The sequence below is a fragment of the Oryctolagus cuniculus genome, chromosome 12 (assembly GCF_051225735.1).
Source record: "Oryctolagus cuniculus isolate XC-2025 breed Fujian yellow rabbit chromosome 12, ASM5122573v1, whole genome shotgun sequence".
Classification (NCBI taxonomy): domain Eukaryota; kingdom Metazoa; phylum Chordata; class Mammalia; order Lagomorpha; family Leporidae; genus Oryctolagus; species Oryctolagus cuniculus.
In genome coordinates this window covers 102,425,485-102,445,444 of record NC_142878.1, presented here as the reverse complement: position 1 = coordinate 102,445,444, position 19,960 = coordinate 102,425,485, and the positions used below count along the sequence as shown (strand labels likewise).

The 19,960-nt window shown below is 43.7% G+C and overlaps 1 protein-coding gene across 3 annotated transcripts in view; it reads right to left on the bottom strand.

Moving 5' to 3' along the window:
* Nucleotides 1–19,960, bottom strand: part of ADAMTSL3 (ADAMTS like 3) — a 410,995-nt gene that overhangs the window by 206,580 nt on the left and 184,455 nt on the right. For all 3 annotated transcript variants that reach the window (XR_016217636.1, XM_008275279.5, XM_089309514.1), the window contains exon 8: nucleotides 5,310–5,384. Coding sequence is in view for 2 of the 3 variants with exons in the window: in XM_008275279.5 (XP_008273501.3) it covers nucleotides 5,310–5,384 (75 nt within the window). In the remaining variant the exon portion in view is untranslated. The remainder of the gene's footprint in view (nucleotides 1–5,309; nucleotides 5,385–19,960) is intronic.

Here is a 19,960-nt window from a genome sequence, read left to right as displayed (position 1 = left end):
GGAGGGAAGTTATGGGGGGAAGCATTTGTAATCCATAAGATGTACTTTGGAAATTTATATTCATTAAATAAAAGGTAAAAAAAAAAGAAAATACATTATATTATTCAGCACTGAAAGTCTTACTGAATGCTTATATTTGTTTTTTTTTTTTTGATAGTTTTTTAAGGTTAAAAGTAGAAATTAAACCTATATTTTGTGAAAGAAAAAAGATTTTCAGTGATGCGGATACAAAAACGCAACTAGCAAACTCAACTTTCAGGTATGTATGGATTACCCAAACGATTCTTCTGCACCGAACTATATGTTTCTTGTATAATATCTTTATTTTAGTCATTTCAAAAGGCTTCCAGTTGTCTACGGCTTAAGCACTGTTTGCAGGTCCAGGAGGTAGGGAGCAGGTGCTCTGACCTCTGTTGTGCATATAAATAAGCAAAGTCAAAAGTGAGTGACTAAACACAGGTGAAGCCACCTGGTGCTGGGGGAGTGACGGATACCAACAAGTCTGCTCACGGAGATTGACAAAGTCATTTGCCAAAGAGAGGTGAGGCCCAATGTAGTTCTTCACAAATTGTCCTTTCTTACTGGGGGCCAACTTGCTTCTACTTAGCACAGAAGCACTAAGTATCTCTTATTTTTATTGTAAGTATCTTATGTATTTTAAGTATTTCAGTATTTTAAGTATCTCTTAAAATAAATGACAGAAAAGGTATTTGTGGGCTTTCAATCAACAATTCAACTGATGTGTTGACTTGGAGATATGTGTATGACATTTATGTGAATTTCCACCATGACCCTGCACTGACCACAGGCCCCAGGGTTCACCACCAGTGAGAGCTGCACAGGAAAGACCTTTGGTTCTTACAACTTGAGAACCTCTTTGGTTTCTGCTACAAAGTGGTTAGTACTTGGGAGACCCCATCACTACTAAGGGAAGGGAGAATGAGTCTTTTTTGCTGTCCAATTTCTTTCTCCACGCCAGGCTTAAGACCGGGTGGAGAGCATGAAGTGTTGGGAAACATATCATGGGGACCCTCAAAAAAGGTGAAGAAGGGGCTAGCATTATGGTGCAGTCAGTTAGACTGCTGCCTGCGATGCTGGCATCCCATATTAGAGTGTTGGTTCAAACTCCCTGCTAATGCACCTGGGAAAGTATCGGAAGACGGCCCAAGTGCTAGGGTGCTTGCCACCCACATGGGAGACCCAGAGGGAGCTCTATGCTCCTGGCTTCTGCCTGGCCCAACTCCAGTGGTTAAGGCCACATGGTGAGTGAACCAGCAGATGGAAGATCTCTCTGTCTCTGTCTCTTCCTCTTTCTGACACTCTGCCTTTCAACTAAATAAATAAAAATAATAATTCTTTTAAAACTGTGAAAAAACAGAATCAGAACTCAAGATTTTCTTGTATCTTCAAATTTCACAACTCAACTCTGGAAAGATACCTTTACATATTTTTTTAAAGCTTTTATTTATGTATTTGAAAGGCAGAGTTACAGAGAGGCAGAGGCAGAGAGAGAGAGAGAAAGGTCTTCCATCTGCTGGTTCATTCCCCCTGATAGTTGCAATGGCCGGAGCTGCACCAATCCAAAGCCAGGAGCCAGGAGCTTCCTCTGGGTCTCCCATGTGGATGCAGGGGCCCAAGGACTGGGGCCATCTTCTACTGATTTTCCAGGCCATAGCAGAGACAGCTGTATTGGAAGTGGAGCAGCCGGGTCTCAAACCAGTGCCCATATGGGATGCCAACACTACAAGTGGCTGCTTTACTCTTTATGCCACAGTGCTGACCCTGCTTTTACATACTTTAATCTATGCTACTTATTTTAAAAATAAATGATGGCTGGATAGAGGATGATGTTTCTCATTGCCTTTAGTTGAAGGACCGGCATTGAGAAGTACCAGCTCCAGAGTCTTTCAAACAAAGCAGGGCTGGGGTAATCATCTCAGGGAACATTCCCTCAACCTTAAATGCCACGAAGATACTGTTAAGTAAACAGGCAATGAGTAGTCAGCACTGATAGTGTACTTATAACTACACCAAACTTAATGCTTACAGTAGAGCTGTATTTTTTTGTTTAATTTGGCATCAATTTCCTTCAATCAGTCACTATGTGCATCATTCATGCTTATGTTTGCACACCTCTGTATGTGGCCATCAGATAGGACTTAGAAGAAAAAAGTATTCTTCCAACTGATAATGAAGGTTTTTAGTTTACGGCATCTTGTTTTCTCAAGTTTATTGCTCGTCAAACACGTGTAATGCCAGAGTTTGCTACAGTCAAATCTTCTGCAGGGATCCACTTTGCTGTGGTCTGGGCATCCCTAGGAGGCCCATGAGTAGAGGACTGGACCCTGGGTGGTGGTATTGGAGGTGGTAGAGCCTTTGAGGGGTGGGACCTAGTAGGGAGCCCTTAGGTTCTATGCAACCCCTTGGTAGATCCCAAAAGAAGGTTGTCATGAAAGGAGTGAGCTCAGGTCTCCTCACATCCCCCTTGCCTCCAGCTTCCTGGTCCAAGACGCAAGGGCACAATCCTGCCATCACCTGATGCCAACTGCTGTTGGGCCCTCGTGGAAGGGCCTAACCAATGGACCCATGTACTCTTGGATTCTGAACTTCCAGAAGTATGAGCTAAATCCCCCTCTTTCCTGTATGAAGTTAGCTGGTGGCAGGTATTTCGTTATAGTGATGGAGAAAATGTTTATTGCTAGTCAAACAGACGTCATGCTGAAATGCTGCTACTATAAAATCTTTTGTGCAGGGATCCTCTTACGGTTTCCGGTTCTGAAAGGATGCAGTACTGGAAAGTGGGGGGGGGGGGGTGCACCCGTCATGTTGTGGCCAGGCTTGGATCTAAACCCTTCTAGGCAGTACACAAGACACACATTCCATAACTAAATTCCATTCCACAAAGAGATTGACATTAACATGACTGGGTGTTCTCAGCTCTTAGTCAAGCAGCCTCCTGGGGAGTTGTAGTTACTATAAACCTTAAAAGGATGATTTATAATGATAAAGTAAGTTTTATTTCAGAAGCGTATCTTTTCTCCAAATAAATATTAAGCAAACGGTTGTATAAATCAAGACACCAAAGCTGCTTCTATATTTAGATATTCAGAAATGTAAACGAAATCCTTTGTAGATGAAGCCAGTGCAGAAGGACAACTCTGAAACACTTCCAGGGCCAACTGTGAGATTCTTCGGAAGGGGAAATGGTCTAAACAACAGAGCTGCCACTTTGGGAGAAATGGGAACATTTTTGAGCCCTGTTCTTGGAAAAAGAGGAGTCTCGCATATGAAGTTATGTTTAAGATTCCAGGACATACATACGTGTCAAGGAATAATTATTCCCCTTCACTTAATTCTATTTACTGTTTATGTAGCCTGCTTCTTCAACTTAACTAGCATTTTGATATGCATTTCACGGGCTACACAATTCACCTACTCAAAACATATATTTTAATGACTTCAGTATATTCACAGAGCAAGGCCATCACAATGATTTTTGAAGGGATGAACTACTGGGTCTAAGGTTAGATTATTTTTGTCACCCCGAAAGAAACCCATACCCAGGAGCCATGTAACTACCAATCTCCTTTCCATCTCTGTAGATCTGCTTATTAAGGACATTTCCCACAAAAGGAGCCCTGTGCACTGTGGGCTTTTGTGACTGGCTTCTTCCACCCAGCGTGTTTTTAAGAATCACTCATATGGCAGCACGTATCAGTATTACATTCCTTTTGAAGCCAAATAATATTCCACATATAATCATTCTGCTTATTCATTCAACCTTTGGTGGATATTTGGGTTGTTTCCACTTGATAGTTATTACAAATAATGCTACTATGGATATTCAGTACTTCATATTTCTGAATCCCAAATATCTTACAGTGTGACTACTCAAATGATTCATAAAATTTGGATTTTTTTTTTACCTATTTCCAAATGTCAAGTGTAAATCTCATCAAGAGCTATGGGCTTTCAAACCTTTTTAAAAAGAAGTTTAATAAGTATTCTGATGCTTCATCACAAAGAAAACCTCAGACGAAATGACTATTTTATGGTTGTAAGCATTTCAGTAATTTTGTTTAAAAAATCAGTCACTCTTTTAGTCTTAATTCATATATACTTAAGGGTAAAAAGAACTTTGCATAATCATTCATTTTCAGAGTCACAAAGATATTTTCTCATTCTGCTAACTTAGATCATAATACTCTATAGAATTTTTTGTTCAAGATTTTAATTTGATAATGACCTTAAACATTTTTGCCGTAAACTTTTTTCAAAGGACATTTTTGGCTAGACTACTGGCTCTAGATTTAAGTTATCCAAACATATATCCACTTACAAGCTAATAAAAATGTGAGACTACTGAGATGCTTCTGGCCTTGAGAAATTCTTATGACTTTAAAAATCTAAGATAGTGGCCCAGATAGGGAGAAAAGGGCAAATAGACAGCACTTTGGTTCAGTGGGCCCTGATTTGTGTGGCTATAAATAGCTGTAGACAGCGCCTTGAACTTTTTATGGACAGAGTTAGGTGAAGCCTGCAGGCATCTCCAAGGCAAGAGGCTGATCAGGCAAACACCCATTTTCTTCTGAATACAACTAAGAAAGTCCTGCCCGTGGCCACTGGGAGGCCAAGAAAGAAATAGATGATTCCAGCTCCTTTAGTTTCCAGGAATCGGAAAAACTAACACGGAGTATATGCCACACCACTTTGCCAAAGAATGATATGACTGCCATCCTCCTTCATTTCAAATGCTTGGTGTTCTGGGAAACCTGGGTCCACTTTCAGTGCCCCGCAGACTGGACATGGTGATGTGCTGGCCACTACAGCTAGCCTCTCTGCTCAGCCACTGCCACCAGTGAGCTTCTGTAGTTTAAATTCTCTTGAGTTTTTTTTTTTTTTTCCCCAATTTGCTGACATCTCCAAAAGATTCCTGAATCCTAGTTTACTCCACATAAAAATATCTTATTTCACATAAAACTTGATTTATTCTCTTATGGAAGAATTTAAAAAAGTTACTATGCAATTTTACCAGTGATACAGACTAATTTATAGTCACAGGCTAAATCCATGCAATGCTTTGTTTATTTTTTTTTAAAACTGTAATTAACCATGTTAAGTCTTCTGATCCATGAACATGGGATGTCTTTCTATTTGCTTAGGTCTTTTTTATTCTTTCCACAAACTTTTGTAGTTTTCTCTTCATAATATGCAGTTTTCTTGAGCTTTTTGAAGACCCTCCCACAGGTAAAGTACTCAGCACATTGCATGACCTGAAATAAAACCTGTTAAAACCAAATTCCACTTACAGAGATGAGCAGGTCCTTTCACTGTAATTCTCACACTCCGACTTCCCAGAGGCACAGCAATCACATTTTCTTCTCCTAGGAAAGGACACAGGACAGCTAGTGCCATACCCCTGACACCCATGGCAATGAGCACATGATCAAAGCTAGGGGTATCTTCAAAGGAGGATTCAATTCCATCTTACGGTCAAGAAACCTTTGCAAAGAGACAAGTTTATATAAGGCAGATTAAACACTATTCACACAATTTCATGTAAATATGATTTAAAATAACATCAAGGAAAGTGTAGAGAGAATGCCCTGGCCTCCCGCCTCCAGGTTCCTGTTCCATAGGCCTCATCCAGGTGTTCTGATGGGGTCAGTGATCCTTGGCCTAAAGGCCAAACCAGGCCACACCCAGTCATTTAAGGCTGCTTGTCCTCTACAAAGGCAGAGTTGTAGTAACACAGACCATACGGATCACAAAGTCTAAACTATCTTGGCCTTGATACAAAAGTCTAAAAATCCTGGGCCTACATTAATCACCTAGCAGAAATTCTGGTCCTCACTAGTGTTTTTTCAAACTTTACATGTTCTGATAATTTAATTTTATGTCCACATAATAATGTAAAAATTGGAATAATATAAGCAATTTTATCCGACCAGTCTACTATTTGAATACTAACTTTATTTCTAAATGATCCTAGAACGTTAGCAATGACATGAATTACTCTGATGAGATGCTGATTTTTTCTTACAGAGAACAATTTTTTTAATAAACTCTCCAGAGTGAAACTGGTAAAGCAAAAGATGTCATGGCTACTTATTGATAAGTTTGTGCCTTTATTGAATAACATAACTATTATTGAAAATCGGACAATGTAGATGAAAGAAAAGACAAAGTACATCTAATCCTACTGCCCTGAGGTCATCGCTTCCAAAACTCCAGTGAATGACCTTTCTGGATTTTTTTGTTGATGCTTAATATAGACACACATAAAGGGAAACAATGAACTCTACCTAAATGTCCATCAATACCATAAATAAAAACATCCATATTAAGAAATACTCTGCAAATGATACAAGTGTAAGAAGCAGTGGGCATTTGGCACAGCAGCTAATTGGATTCTTGGGCTACCCGTATCCCATATCTGAATACATCATTCAAGTCCTGGCTCTGCTTCTGATCCAACTTCCTGTTAACGTGCACCCGGAGAGGCAACAAATGACAGCTCAAGTACTTGGATCCCAGCCACCCAAGACTGAGCCCAAGACTGAAGTTCTAGGTCCTGGGTCCAGCCTGGCCCAGCCCTGGCTGTTGTAGGCATCTGGAGAGTGAACCAGTGAATGGATGATCTCTCTGTCTCTCTGAGTTTCAAATAAAATGAAAATTTAAAAAGTAAAAAGAAAGTAGTAGAAGCTATAGGAGCTAAAGTGGAAAGATATGCCAATATGCACACATGAGTTTAGGAAGAAAGTTAAAAAAGGGGGTGGAGGGACAATGTGCTGCACTCATCATTTCTTGGATATGACACCAAAAGCACAGGAAGCAAATTTAACAATTGGACTGCATCAAAAATAAATTGGGCTGCATCAAAGTGTACTATCAGTAGAGTGAAAAGGCAACACAGAAAAGAAGAGATTGGATAAGGGCTGATACCTAGATTACATAAAGAACACCTACAACTCTGCAACAACAACCAACCTAATCAAACTAAAGGGCAAGGGGCAGGAAACCAGTGTTTTACCTACTGTTTAGACACCAATTAAGATGCCTTTACCCAGTCGATTCCAACTCAAGCTCCCAATTCCAGTTTCCTGCCAATGCAGGCTCTGGTAAGCAGCAGGCAATGTCTTGAGTAGCTGAGCTTCTGCCTCACAAGGAAGAGACATGGATTCAGTTCCTGCCTCCCAGGTTAGGACTGACTCAGTTCTACCTTCTGTGAGCACTTGGGGAGTAGATCAGCTTTTTGTTTCTGCCTGTCTCTCTCTCACTCTCTGCTTCTATGCTGTCAAATAAAAATCAAAAAAAATATTTATAAAATGGACAATAGACTTGAATAGACATTTCTCCAATAAACATACCATCAATTATTAGAAAGACAAAAAACAAAAACTACAGTGAGATACCACTTCACACCAATAAGGATACTCTTTACAAAAAAATAAAGTATTGGCAAACATATGGAGAAACTGGAACACTTATGGACTGCTGATGGGAATGGAAGATGGTACAACCATTATGGAAAATAGTATAGCAGTTCCACAAACCATTAAACATAGAATCAACACGTGACCCAGCAATTCCACTTGTGAGTGTAGAACCCAAAGAATTGAAAGCAGGGATATGAACATTTGCACACCAGTGACAGCAGCAGTATTATTCACAATAACCAGGAGGTGGAAGTAACCCAAATGTTCCTCCTTGGATAAACAGGTCAATAGCACATGGTATTTGGCTACAATGAAATACTGCTCAGCCTTCCAAAGAACACATTCTGACATCTGCTACAAAGATGAATTATGAAGACATTATGCTACATGAAATAAGCCAGTAGGCTAATCCTCCGCCTTGCAGCGCCAGCACACCGGGTTCTAGTCCCGGTCGGGGCGCTGGATTCTGTCCCGGTTGCCCCTCTTCCAGACCAGCTCTCTGCTGTGGCCCGGGAAGGCAGTGGAGGATGGCCCAAGTGCTTGGGCCCTGCACCCCATGGGAGACCAGGAGAAGCACCTGGCTCCTGGCTTCAGATCAGCACGATGCGCCGGCTGCAGTACGCCGGCCGTGGCGGCCATTGGAGGGCGAACCAACGGCAAAAGGAAAACCTTTCTCTCTGTCTCTCTCTCACTGTCCACTCTGCCTGTCAAAGATAAAAAAAAAAAAAAAAAAAAGAAAAGAAAAAGAAAGTTTTAGGTTTAGGTGAAGTCGATCCATATACATAAATCTCTTTCTGTGTAGAACTAAAATTATGTTCAAGATCACTTACCTAATGATAATCAGGGCAGAGGGAGCTTTTCAAAATTATTTGTTTATTTAAATGTTTGTTTATTTTCATCTCATTGAAAGGCAGAATGATGGAAGCAGAGAAAGAGAGAGAGAGAGTTGTTCCATCTGCTACTTCACTCCACAAATGCCAACAACAGCCAGAGGTAGGCCAGGCGCAAGCAGAAGCCTGAAAGTCCACTGGGTCTCCCAGAAGGCTCCCAAGTCCTTGGCCCATCATCTGCTGCCTCCCAGAGTCAGCATTCGCAGGAAGCTAGAACTGGAATCTGGAGTTAGGAACTGAACCCAGAAACTCTGACATGGGAGTCAGACGTTTTTACCAGCACCTTAGCCACCCCACGCTAACTGCTTACCCTAGGGAAGTCTGTTTGACAGGGAACAAAACATATCAATTACTGGACTTTTTTAGCATCAGTGAAATTCTATGCACTGCATAGAATTTTACTACAGAGAGTCACAGCAACATGGAGGCACATGTATGGCTCAAATTTAAAACTGCCCATAATTCTAGTTCTTTTTTTTTTATTTTGCAAGTCAAAGTTACACAGAGAGAGGAGAGGCAGAGAGAGAAAGAGAGAGAGAGGGAGAGAGAGAGAGAGAGGTCTTCCATCCGATGGTTCACTCGCCAAATGGCCGCAACAGCTGGAACTGCACTGATCCGAATCCAGGAGCCAGGAGCTTCTTCTGGGTCTCCCATGCGGGTGCAGGGTCCCAAGGACTTAGGCCATCTTCCACTGCCTTCTCAGGCCATAGCAGAAAGCTGGATCAGAAGTGGAGCAGCCGGGTCTCAAACCAGCACCCATATGGAATGCCGGCGCTTCAGGCCAGGGTGTTAACCCGCTGCGCCACAGCGCCAGCCCCCTTTAACATAATTTTAGTTTTACAGAAAGAGATTTATGTGTATGGATCAACTTCACCTAAACATAAAACTTTCTTACTGGGTAGTTTTCCCTTTTGAACTTCATCTATTTAACACTTCAGGCAATGCAACCAATGCTAATCAATTGCACCACTTGCTCACTGCCATGGTCCACTGCAGAAGTGGCTCCAATCCAATGCAATGGTTAAGATGCATGGTTTGGGGTGGTTGTTTATGGACATTGTATTAACAAACAGATGCACAAGCTATGGGTGAATTTTATGGGTTGACATCTCAAGAATTCTGAGTCTGGCGGTAGCCTTTTCTGTCCATGTCAAGACTGAGTGGGACAGTGCTGAAGAGACATTCCTGCCTCATTCTTTCTCTGGTCAATTTGGAAAGGATCAAGCACTGTTTTTTCTTTTTTTCTTTTCTTTTCTTTTCTTTTTTTTTACAGGCAGAGTGGACAGTGAGAGAGAGAGAGACAGAGAGAAAGGTCTTCCTTTTTGCCGTTGGTTCACCCTCCAATGGCTGCCGCGGCCGGTGAGCTGCGGCCGGCGCACCGTGCTGATCCGATGGCAGGAGCCAGGTGCTTCTCCTGGTGTCCCATGGGGTGCAGGGCCCAAGCACCTGGGCCATCCTCCACTGCACTCCCGGGCCACAGCAGAGAGCTGGCCTGGAAGAGGGGCAACCGGGACAGAATCCGGAGCCCTGACCGGGGCTAGAACCCAGTGTGCCGGCGCCGCTAGGCAGAGGATTAGCCTATTGAGCCACAGCGCGGGCCCACTGTTTTTTCAAGAAGAGAAACAGCACAGGAGGCAGGAGCATACTTTGAATACAATAAGGCAAAGACTATGGATGAAAAAGACCTTATTGTGGTAGTGACTTCTTCGCTCAGCTATCACGCCGTCTGTCGTTCCAATACCACAAGGAAATGAAGTTGAAGATCCCAGCTCCTCTTGCAAAACAGCCTTCCAGTTATCCACACACATCTCCCCCTTATTAACTGTGCTCCTAATGGTTTGATTTCTTTGGAATCTGTGCTAGCTTGTACTGATAACTTAGCAAGATGATACTGAACACACTGCACAGATTTGCCTGTGCTCAGGGTTATGGAAACATGTTCAGTGGTCTTCTCAAATACAAACCAGAAATGCTTTTGAGCCCACACTAGCAGTTGCTGTTCTGACAAAACCGAGCCTCCATCCCTAATGCCTTTGATGTGGACTTTTTCAGGCCCCAGTGTCTCTCTCTCCTTAGCTTGAGGTTCTGATGTATTCTCTGTGGTGATTACAAGCCAACTCCTTATTAAATATTAACTCACTAAATTGAGTGAGTGGAACAAGAGTTGGGCTGGCTGTGCAGGACTCTGGATTGCAAGATTCAGAATTCAACTGTCATCTCTGTGGCTAACACCCTACCACTAGACTCTGTTTTGAGATGCTTTGCAGGAACTTCAAGTTCTGATCAAAGAAAGGAATAACCAAGCTATGCATAGACCCCAGAAGGGCTGTAGCCTGCTTGGACATCAAATACAAAGGCCTCTTACTTCTGACCCAACCCCAGGAAGGCCACGGGCAGTAAGGAACAATCAGAGGGGCTGGCGCCGTGGTTCACTTGGCTAATCCTCCACCTGTGGCACCGGCATCCCATGTGGGTGCTGGGTTCTAGTCCCAGTTGCTCCTCTTCCAGTCCAGCTCTCTGCTGTGACCCAGGAGGGCAGTGGAGGATGGTCCAAGTGCTTGGGCCCTGCACCTGCATGGGAGACCAGGAAGAAGCACCTGGCTCCTGGCTTCGGATCGGTGCAACTCCAGCTGTTGCAGCCATTTGGGGAGTGAACCAGCAGAAGGAAGACCTTTCTCTCTGTCTCTCTCTCTCACTGTCTAACTCTGCCTGTGAAATTAAAAAAAAAAAAATCAGTGACACGCACACACGGCTAAACCGTCCCTTGAGTCTGTGAGAGTCACCACTCGTCATTCCTTGAGGAGTTCAAGAACTGAGTGATTGCTGCCTGCCTCCTTGCTCCCGTGCACTGCAAATAAACTACTTCCTTCTACCGCCCTGGTGTCACTGGTTGGCTTTCTTCTTATAAGGCAGGCACACCTGGATCTGGGGTCCAGTAGCAATTCCTCCAACTAGTTTCGGGGGGTTTTACAACACTGATGTAAAAAGTTAATACATCCTGGAATCCAGTGTTGGGATTTTTTTCTCTGGAAAAGCTTATAACAATTTACTGGATATGTGCTTGTATATAGGGGACAACAGGTCAGAAGCACTTTTTTTGTTTCCCCAAGGGGAAAGATGGGCTTTGTAAGTATAATTTTATTCCTTATTTATTTTACTTAAATTTGGTAAAGTACTGTTGGAAGTGTCTATGATTTTGTCAGTGAATGTGAACTTTTTTTTAGTTTTTGTGAGTTTCACATTGATCTTCAGTGCCTATAGCATTACAAAATAAGATAAAGTCACATATTATGGGCCTTCCAATATACAACATTAGGAAGTACAGAAGATCAATTCCAATGTATTGGCCAAACTAATAGACTTGAACATGGTCAAGCCTTCAGATCAAAATGCCTATTTAAAGGAAATGTAGGGGACGAAGGAACGTGGTAAACCACACCATGGAGATGTAATCAGAAAAATAAATTTCAAGGAAAAAAGAAGAGAAAACACTTATATGTTGACAGAGAATTAAAAGATAAACCATCCAAATGCAACACATAGACTATATTTGGAGACTAATTTGAATAGGCAAACAAAAATAATGGAGTAAGGGGGCTGGCATTGTGGTGTAGAGACACCAACATCCCATATGGGGGTTGGTTAGAGTCCCGACTGCTCCACTTCCAATCCAGCTCCTTGCTAATGGCCTGGGAAAAGCAGCAGAGGATGGTCCAAGTGTTTGGACCCCTGCATCCACGTGGGAGACCTAGATGGAGTTCCTGGCTCTTGGTTTCAGCCAGGGCTGCAGCCATTTGGGGCGCGAAGCAGTGTATGGAAGATCTTCCTCTCTCTCTGGCTCTCCCTCTCTCTCTGTAACTCTGACTTTCCAACAAATAAATAAGTTAAAAAAAAAATAACAGAGTGAGGACTTCTGAAAATGCCTCCAGAAAACTGTCAGCATCAACAGTTTCAGGACTCTGGAAATTAACCAAAGGCTCCTAGCAAGCTGGGAGGTTACTGTTCAGGAAAAACACTTGGTAAGAACAGCAAGCTTTGCGTCCGTTATTCTGAACTCCCCCATTCTCTATCCCCATGGTAACCTTGAGAGCCATGGGGTGCACGGTCTCAGTGAAAACAGCAGCTTGCCGGACACTGCAGGGGGTGGGCTGGGCTGGAAGCCCCCTCAAAGTCCGGTCCCCGACTGTCATCCTCTGCCCCGTCTGTTGGCTGCCTGGAAGACCCCACTCACAGGGATGTCTTTATTTTACCTGACTGGGAGCGGCCCCAGTGCAAACAGCCTCTGCTCACGGCATTAGTCCAAACCAAGCAGAGGTAACCGTTTAACCCTGAGGCTAAAGAGGGGGTGGATGGTAGATGGAGAAAACAATAAGCTAACCGAAAGGCTTAAAAGGCAAAGATGGGAGTGAGAAGTCTACAGGCAGGGTTGAAAAGCGCCAACGAATTGCTGGGAACCCAGAAGGCAGGGGTAGGACTGTGTGCATGCCCAGAAAAAACCCGAGAAGGCTCTGAGCTCTCACCTCTGGCTGCATACATCTATTTTTCAAAACAAAAACGCACATATACAGACTTGCACATACAAACGTATAGCAAAACAGAGAAAAAAACTCTACATGCTCACTACGATGGGTCTGGTTAACGAAATGATGATACGCCCTTCTAATAGTGGAGCATGGGGTGCCACTTATGTTACTGGGTGCTTATTATAAATTCAGACTTAATAAGCCTGCGGGTTCTTGCCTAATATTCAGAGAAGAATTCAGAATGCTGGCACAAATAAACGAGGCAGCATGGTAAGTTTTAAGGTTTTTATGTAGTGAGAGGAATGCATAGGAGGGTGAGAGCCCTGTCTAAGAAAGAAAGGGAAATCTGGATTCTTACTGAGCACCAGGAGCCAGCCACGTGGAGGAGCGTGCAGGCCAGGAAGCATGGGATGGGCTGAAGGCGCGGGGCAGCAAGGGGGTCCAGGGCAAAAGGAAAAAGGGGCCGGGCCCACTGTGTTCCAGGCCTTTAATCCACTTCCAAAGGGGAGTGGTTAATTACCCTGATTGGCAAGTGGGCGCACAGGTGTAGCCAGGTAGGGGCATGAGGTCACACAGGGGCGTGATGAAGGCGTGGCCTTCCAGCTCACAAACCTGATCAATTCTATCCTACATGCCTGCCTACAACACTTCTATGTCAGCATTCAAAAAAAATAAAGCCCTTCTATAAGAACTGAGAGACAAAAATCCTCAGTGAATAAATGCACACTCAAGATATTTACATCTCACGATGAATTCTGTACATCTTTCTAAATGATACGCTTTCATATGGAGGTTTACATCACACTGCGTAGCTGTTAAACGCACGTGTGCACAAACAGCAGCTACCCGTAATACAAGCAACTGTTACTAATATTAGTACCTGCCAAGAATGGAACTAATCGGGAGTGTGTGGGTGATAGTGACTTGAACTTTTCCAATTTATATCCTTCTTTGTCCTTTGAATTTTTAATGGAAAGCACGAACTTTACGATATAAATGATTAAAACACAACTACTCAAACATGTTAGTCCCACTAACTTCACAGCGGCTCTGATCTCTGGGCAGTGTGTAACTGATATTTTTTTCTTTGCCTGGATACTGGAATGTTCCATCATAAGCATATCATGAATTAATTGTGTTGACAAATACATCTAAATTTGGAAGCTTCCCTGAGCTAAGCATTCCCTTGTAAAAGGTCGTGAATACCTTGGGAAGCATTTGTCCTGTGCTTGTGTGTATATGCCAGGGGCCAACCCATTGACAATTATGCATTCAAGCAAAACTTTGAAGACCTGGACCCCATACATTTTATTTTAGCTAACATGGCTCAACTTGGGGAACACAGCAATGAATCTCCAGGTGCCACAACATTATCCTTGGAGAGAAATGTGCACCACAGGGTGGCTGAGAAAGGTTAGCGACTTGGGGTTATCCTCTAGGGGGATCCCTCTTGAGAGTTTAACATCCTTTGACTGTGAGAAAGGCCATCTATTCTAACCAGTTTCAAATGCCTTCTCCAAAGCTGGAATTCCCCTTAATTTCTGTGACCAACCAGTACAATCTCCTACACTTGTAGATGTCTGTATGATATTTTAACGGGGAAATGCCTCTCAAATATTTTAGCATACCCATGAATCAACTGGGAAACGTGTTAAATCGCAGATTCCCCCCAACCCTATCCACAGCAATCCCGATCCAGCCCAGGAATTTGCCCTATTCCAGCCTCTTAGGAGATGTGGATGTTGTGTGAATGTGAGCCACACTGAGCAGCCCTGATCCAGGGTGGAGAGGGGTAAAGTTCAAGGCCGTAAAGCATGGGGAAGGAGGAAACTTCTCCACATTGCCTCACCAAACTGTAGGAGAGGCCACAGCTCTAGCTCTGACCAGAAGAAAGCAAGACCCCTGGTAAGACAGAGGATATCAAGGAGGGAAGGGCCGGTAGTATTCACCGCGCTACAGATTAAAAATGCCATTTGCAGAGCCGGAAATGTTTTTGGCTCAGTGGGTAAAGTTGGCTTTCCAGACCAGAAGGCCAGGTCAAGACCCAGCTGCTCCACTTCTGATCCAGCTCCCTGCTACTGCACCTGGGAAGGCAGCAAAAGATGGCGCAAGTCCTTGGGCCCCAGCTACCCACGTGGGATTTCCAGGCTCCTGGATGGAGTTCTAGGCTCCTGGCTTCAGCCTGGCCCACAACTGGTTGTTGCACTCATTTGAGAAGTGAACCAGCACATAGCTCTCTGTCTCTGTCTCTCTGTGTGTCTTTGTGTGTGTACGTGTGTGTGTGTGTGTGTGTGTGTGTGACAGAGAGAGAGAGAGACTGACTCTCTGTCACTCTGCTTTTTGATTACATAAAAATATCTTTTTTTCAAAAACGCCTCTTGGAGTAAATAGATTGTTAGTGAGCCTTGTAAAAGCAGACTCAACTGAGGTTATGCTTTGAGGGAGCAATGATGTAACAGCAGAGACAGCCAGTGTAAACAGTTTTTCCAAAACTTGGCAGTACAGGGTAAGTGAATGGTTAGGGTGGTAACTGGAGACGTGGTATATTGAGTTTTCTCTCTATTTTAAATATAGATGAAGAAAACTATTTTTATACATTTTACATGTAAAAATTATGTGCTCATATGTTTAGAAATGTAAGTTCATTTTTACATATATAATAAAGTAGACATGCATATGCCCATTCATACACATTTTTAAAGCTATACTTTCACTTAAGAGGGAGAGGCCCAGTCCTGTTAACCCTGACAGAGAGAGCACGAGGAGATAAAGGAGCGAGCAGATGATGGGTGGAGTGAGTTCCGAGGAAGTGGGGAGGCTGGACTCCAGGACACAGATGGAGGATTAATTAGCCTTGGACAGGAAGACAGCCACTTGTGCCTTGGATGGGAGGGAGCAGAGAGGCGAGGGGTGCAGCTGCAGGGTGAGGTTCCTTCTAGTGGTTTCTGTTTTATTGCTATTTTTTTTCTGCAAACCTCTTTGGAGCCTAGCATAGAATAAGTTTTTCTAAATGGTCCATAAATGCTTAAAACAAAGTATATTCCTTCAGCATGCAATTCTCCATACATACTCATTAATGCAACATTAGTAATTACATTGTGCAGATTCTATTGATAATTTTTACTGACTTAAGTGTGTTAAAATCCATAGCAGCTTTATTTGCGTTTCCTTATTTTCCTATCAGTTTTTAAATACACATATTTCAATGTAACAGTATTTTGTTCACACAATTTTTTTTTGTTGTTGTTATTTATTGATATACAATGCTTTTCTTTTTTGCCTGAAATCCTATTAGTTCTGATATAAATATTTCCACCCATGTTTTCTTCTAATTTTTAAATACTTGTGTTGATTTTCATTTTACTGAGAGGCAGAGAGACAGAGAGGGAGAGACATTCAGACAGACAGATCTTCCATCCACTGATTTACTCTCCAAATGCCCAGAACATCCAGGGCTGGCTCAGGTTGAAGTCAAAAGGAGGCAGAGACCCAAGTGCCACAGCCATAACACCCGTGCGTCCCAGGGTACACGTTAGCAGGGAGCTGGATCTGAAGTGTAGGCTCTAGGTCTCGAACAAAGCTCTCCCAAATGGGATGCAGGGATCCCAAGCAGCAAATTAACTATTGCGCCAAAGGCCCACTCCTGCTCACGCTTTCTTTGTTATGCCCTTGGGGATGGGCCACTTTGAAATCCCAGATCAACACCTCCTGGAAAGACCCGCCTGGGTCTGAGCTGGAGACGGGCTGCAGGGAGGAGCGGCTGTAATACAGCAGGAAGCCGGCTCCCACACTTGCAGATGGTGCTTCCGAGACTGCTTCAATTCTGTACTTTCTCATGGTGCAGGATCCAACAGCCAAAACCTGTCAGCTGCGGGAAAGGCTGCTCTGTCCAACCCTAGAGCACCGGGACAGTCAGCCCTCCTCTGGGAGCACGTGGGTTTGCTGTCGGAGGTGGTAATGGAAATGGCTTCCTGTTGAACACGTTTATGGTTTGGGATCTTCCAGAACCTTCTACGGAGGGTAGGGGGTCCTTGATGGGCCGCTCACTGTGCCATCTTGCAGGGCATGTTTCAGGGCTCTTTCTCATCACTCTTCAAATGTCATTTGCTTTATTTTTACTCTGCAAACTACTGAGAGAGGCAACATGGAATGCTGGCTGTGATCACGGACTCTAGAATGGGAAAGCCTGCATTGGAATACCAGCGCTGCCACTCACAACTGCTGTGTGGCCCTGGGCACTCAGCCTACCCTCTCCGTGCCTAGGTTACAGGTGGAAAATGAGGATAATAAGAATACATGCTCCAAAGGGGGTGTTGTGAGTAGTCAGTGGATAACATGCAAAGCCCTTAGAAAAGAACCTGGCACCCTCTAGGGGCTGAGTTATGATTAAAATCAGGGTTAGTATTAACCATGCCCCCAGGCACCATGCTAAGTAATAAGTTACCTCCTCCATTCTGATGAGAATCTGTTTCTACCATTAAGAAAACCGACGTTTTACCAGTTGAAATGACTGTCTAAGATCACAGAACTTCCAAGTAGTGGAACCAAAAACTACATTTTCAATTCTTGTGTTTTTAAATGCTTTTCATTTTTAACTGATACACAAAACTGCACACAATTTGGAGTACCCGGCGATGTTCTGATAGATATATACATAATGCAGTGTCCAATAAGGGTAATCCCTGAATATTCAGCATTTTTTTTCCTAGGGAAAAACATTCAGAATCCTGATTTCTAGTTTTTAATTTTTTGGAGAAATACATAGTGTGTTGTTATTATCTGTGATCACCCTTCACCCTTCTACTGTGAGCTCACACTATCTATAAACCCTCAAACTGACCCATCACAAATGTGTTCATTAACATACCCTAAGTTAGTGGATTTGACTTATTTGATTTTGTAATCACTGGGCTGACCTAAGATTACTTTCGCTTCCCCTGACTCTCCCTCCCACACATACATGCTCAAATCCAGCTGTTCCATCATACTTTTTCTATGTCTCATTTCCTGCTGCACATCACGGCTTTGCTAGGTAGCAAGATGTACAGGAAATAAACTGTCCACACAATATTAACTAATCAACAAGCATCAGTTCCATCCTAGGACAGAAACTTAGACAATTTATTTCAATACAAAGTCAAACCAGAACAGCACCAGCCTAAATACACACATTCCAAGGTAATTCAACGAAAGACATGCTTGGGTTCCCTCACTTTGACAATCTCACCTCCGTTTTTCTATTCCTGGGTTATGATTTTTTATATATATATTTTTTACCAAACAAAATTTTCCATAAATTATTTTTCATGTTATTTTTCCTAACCCTGCATTTATTTTCTCTACTACCTTCTAGGTTCAAACACACACACACACACACCATTTCCAATAAATAAAAGAGTTTAAAAAAAAAAAAGAAGAAAAAGAAAAGCGGGTAGAATCACGGCACAGCAGGTTAAGCAGCTGCTTGGGCTGTCTGCATCTCACATTGGATTGCCCGGGCTCCTATTCCACCTACCCTTACTGTCTACCTTCCTCGAATACATCCTGAAAGCATCAGAAGACAACCCAAGTACTTGGGACCCTGACGCTCACATAGGAGATGTGGGTGGAGATCCTGGCTTCTGGGTCAGCCTGGCCCAGCCCCTGCTATTGCGGGCATTTCTCTAAATGAAAAACAGCAGACAGAAGATCTCTGTTTCTCTGTCACTCTGCCTTTCGAGTAGATGAAAATAAATATGTCAACTTTTTTTTTTTCAAATAGGAAAAAGGGTGTCTGAATAAATGCTAATGCTAACAGTAATTAAAACCTACTGGGAAAATTGCAAAAAATACTCATTTTCCTTTAAAAATGAGATCAAGGACATGAAAGCATTTTGTCAACTGACACAAAATGGTGTTTGTTCATGATCTCCCACGCCTATAAGGATTTGGCATCACTTAGGTGTGAGACACTGAGCAGAACAGGAGCTGACAACTTGAAAAGCAGGAGAGTCAGGTCAACGTCAAGTTCAGCTGTGGCAGGCATGGGGAAAGTCGGCACAGGGCTGCACTGGACGGCTGTCTCTCCACTACCTCCTGCAAACAGAGCTGGAATAAACGAGATGGGCCAATGAGCAGAGTAGGAAGTGTACAAGTTGGCAACGAATGGCGATTTTTGTCAGCGTAGGGAAGGGACGTGTTCAGGAGCTGACTTGGTGAGAACAAGTAGCTAGCTACCAGCGGGAAACGGACTGCCGTCCCTCCGCCCTGCCCTGAGCCATGAGAGTGCATCGCGGAAGTCTACCATTCGCTGAGTCTGCAAATGAGTATCCTGCGCCACGACTCCCTTGTCTATGCAGAAACATCTGCTCCCAACCGGGAGGTCTGTTTGTTTGCTGGCTTAAAATGCTTTTCCCTCAAAAGAGCAGCGCAACAGGCACAGGGCCCAGTCCTGTCGCTCTCCTGCTCATTCCACGGCTGGGCTTGAACAGCACTCAGTAGAGGGGCCGTGGGACACGGCGTCTCCTAACACACTTCTGTCCAGATGTTTCCTGGCCTCGCCCTGGATGTGGAGCTCTTGTCTTTCACCCTGCGTGCTACACTGAAGAAGTCAAGAACCTGGTGAGGAGGAAACACCCATCTGCCTCCTGAGAGCACAGGTGGTTTCCAGGGTGACCCGGGGAAGCCTACAGTTACGCCACAAGTTCTAAGCTAGGGTCTCAGGACCAGAGTAAGGTCTTGAGGTCACCCTGATATGCAGGCTGCATTGAGAACTCTTGACCTGGGCTCTCCCAAGGAGAGTTGCGTAGGTGTGGCTGAGGCAGCCTCTCCCTACTTTGGCTGCATTTCCATGCTGCCTTTGTTCTATCTCCCATCGTCCTAGGACTGTGCACCTCTCACCTCATGCTCCATCCAATCACCCTTGGGAGACAGCTCCGGAGGGTGGTAGGCACGCTGATTCTGAAGGCAGAGCCATCTTGGCCTCTCAACTGTGGGGAGACCTTAAATACAGTACTGAATTTCATGAGCGCATTTATCCATGTAGACAGGGAGGTCATACCAGCACCTGCCTGGAAGCGTGAGGGTAGGACTACATGACACCATGCTTGGGAAACACTTCGCATGGTGC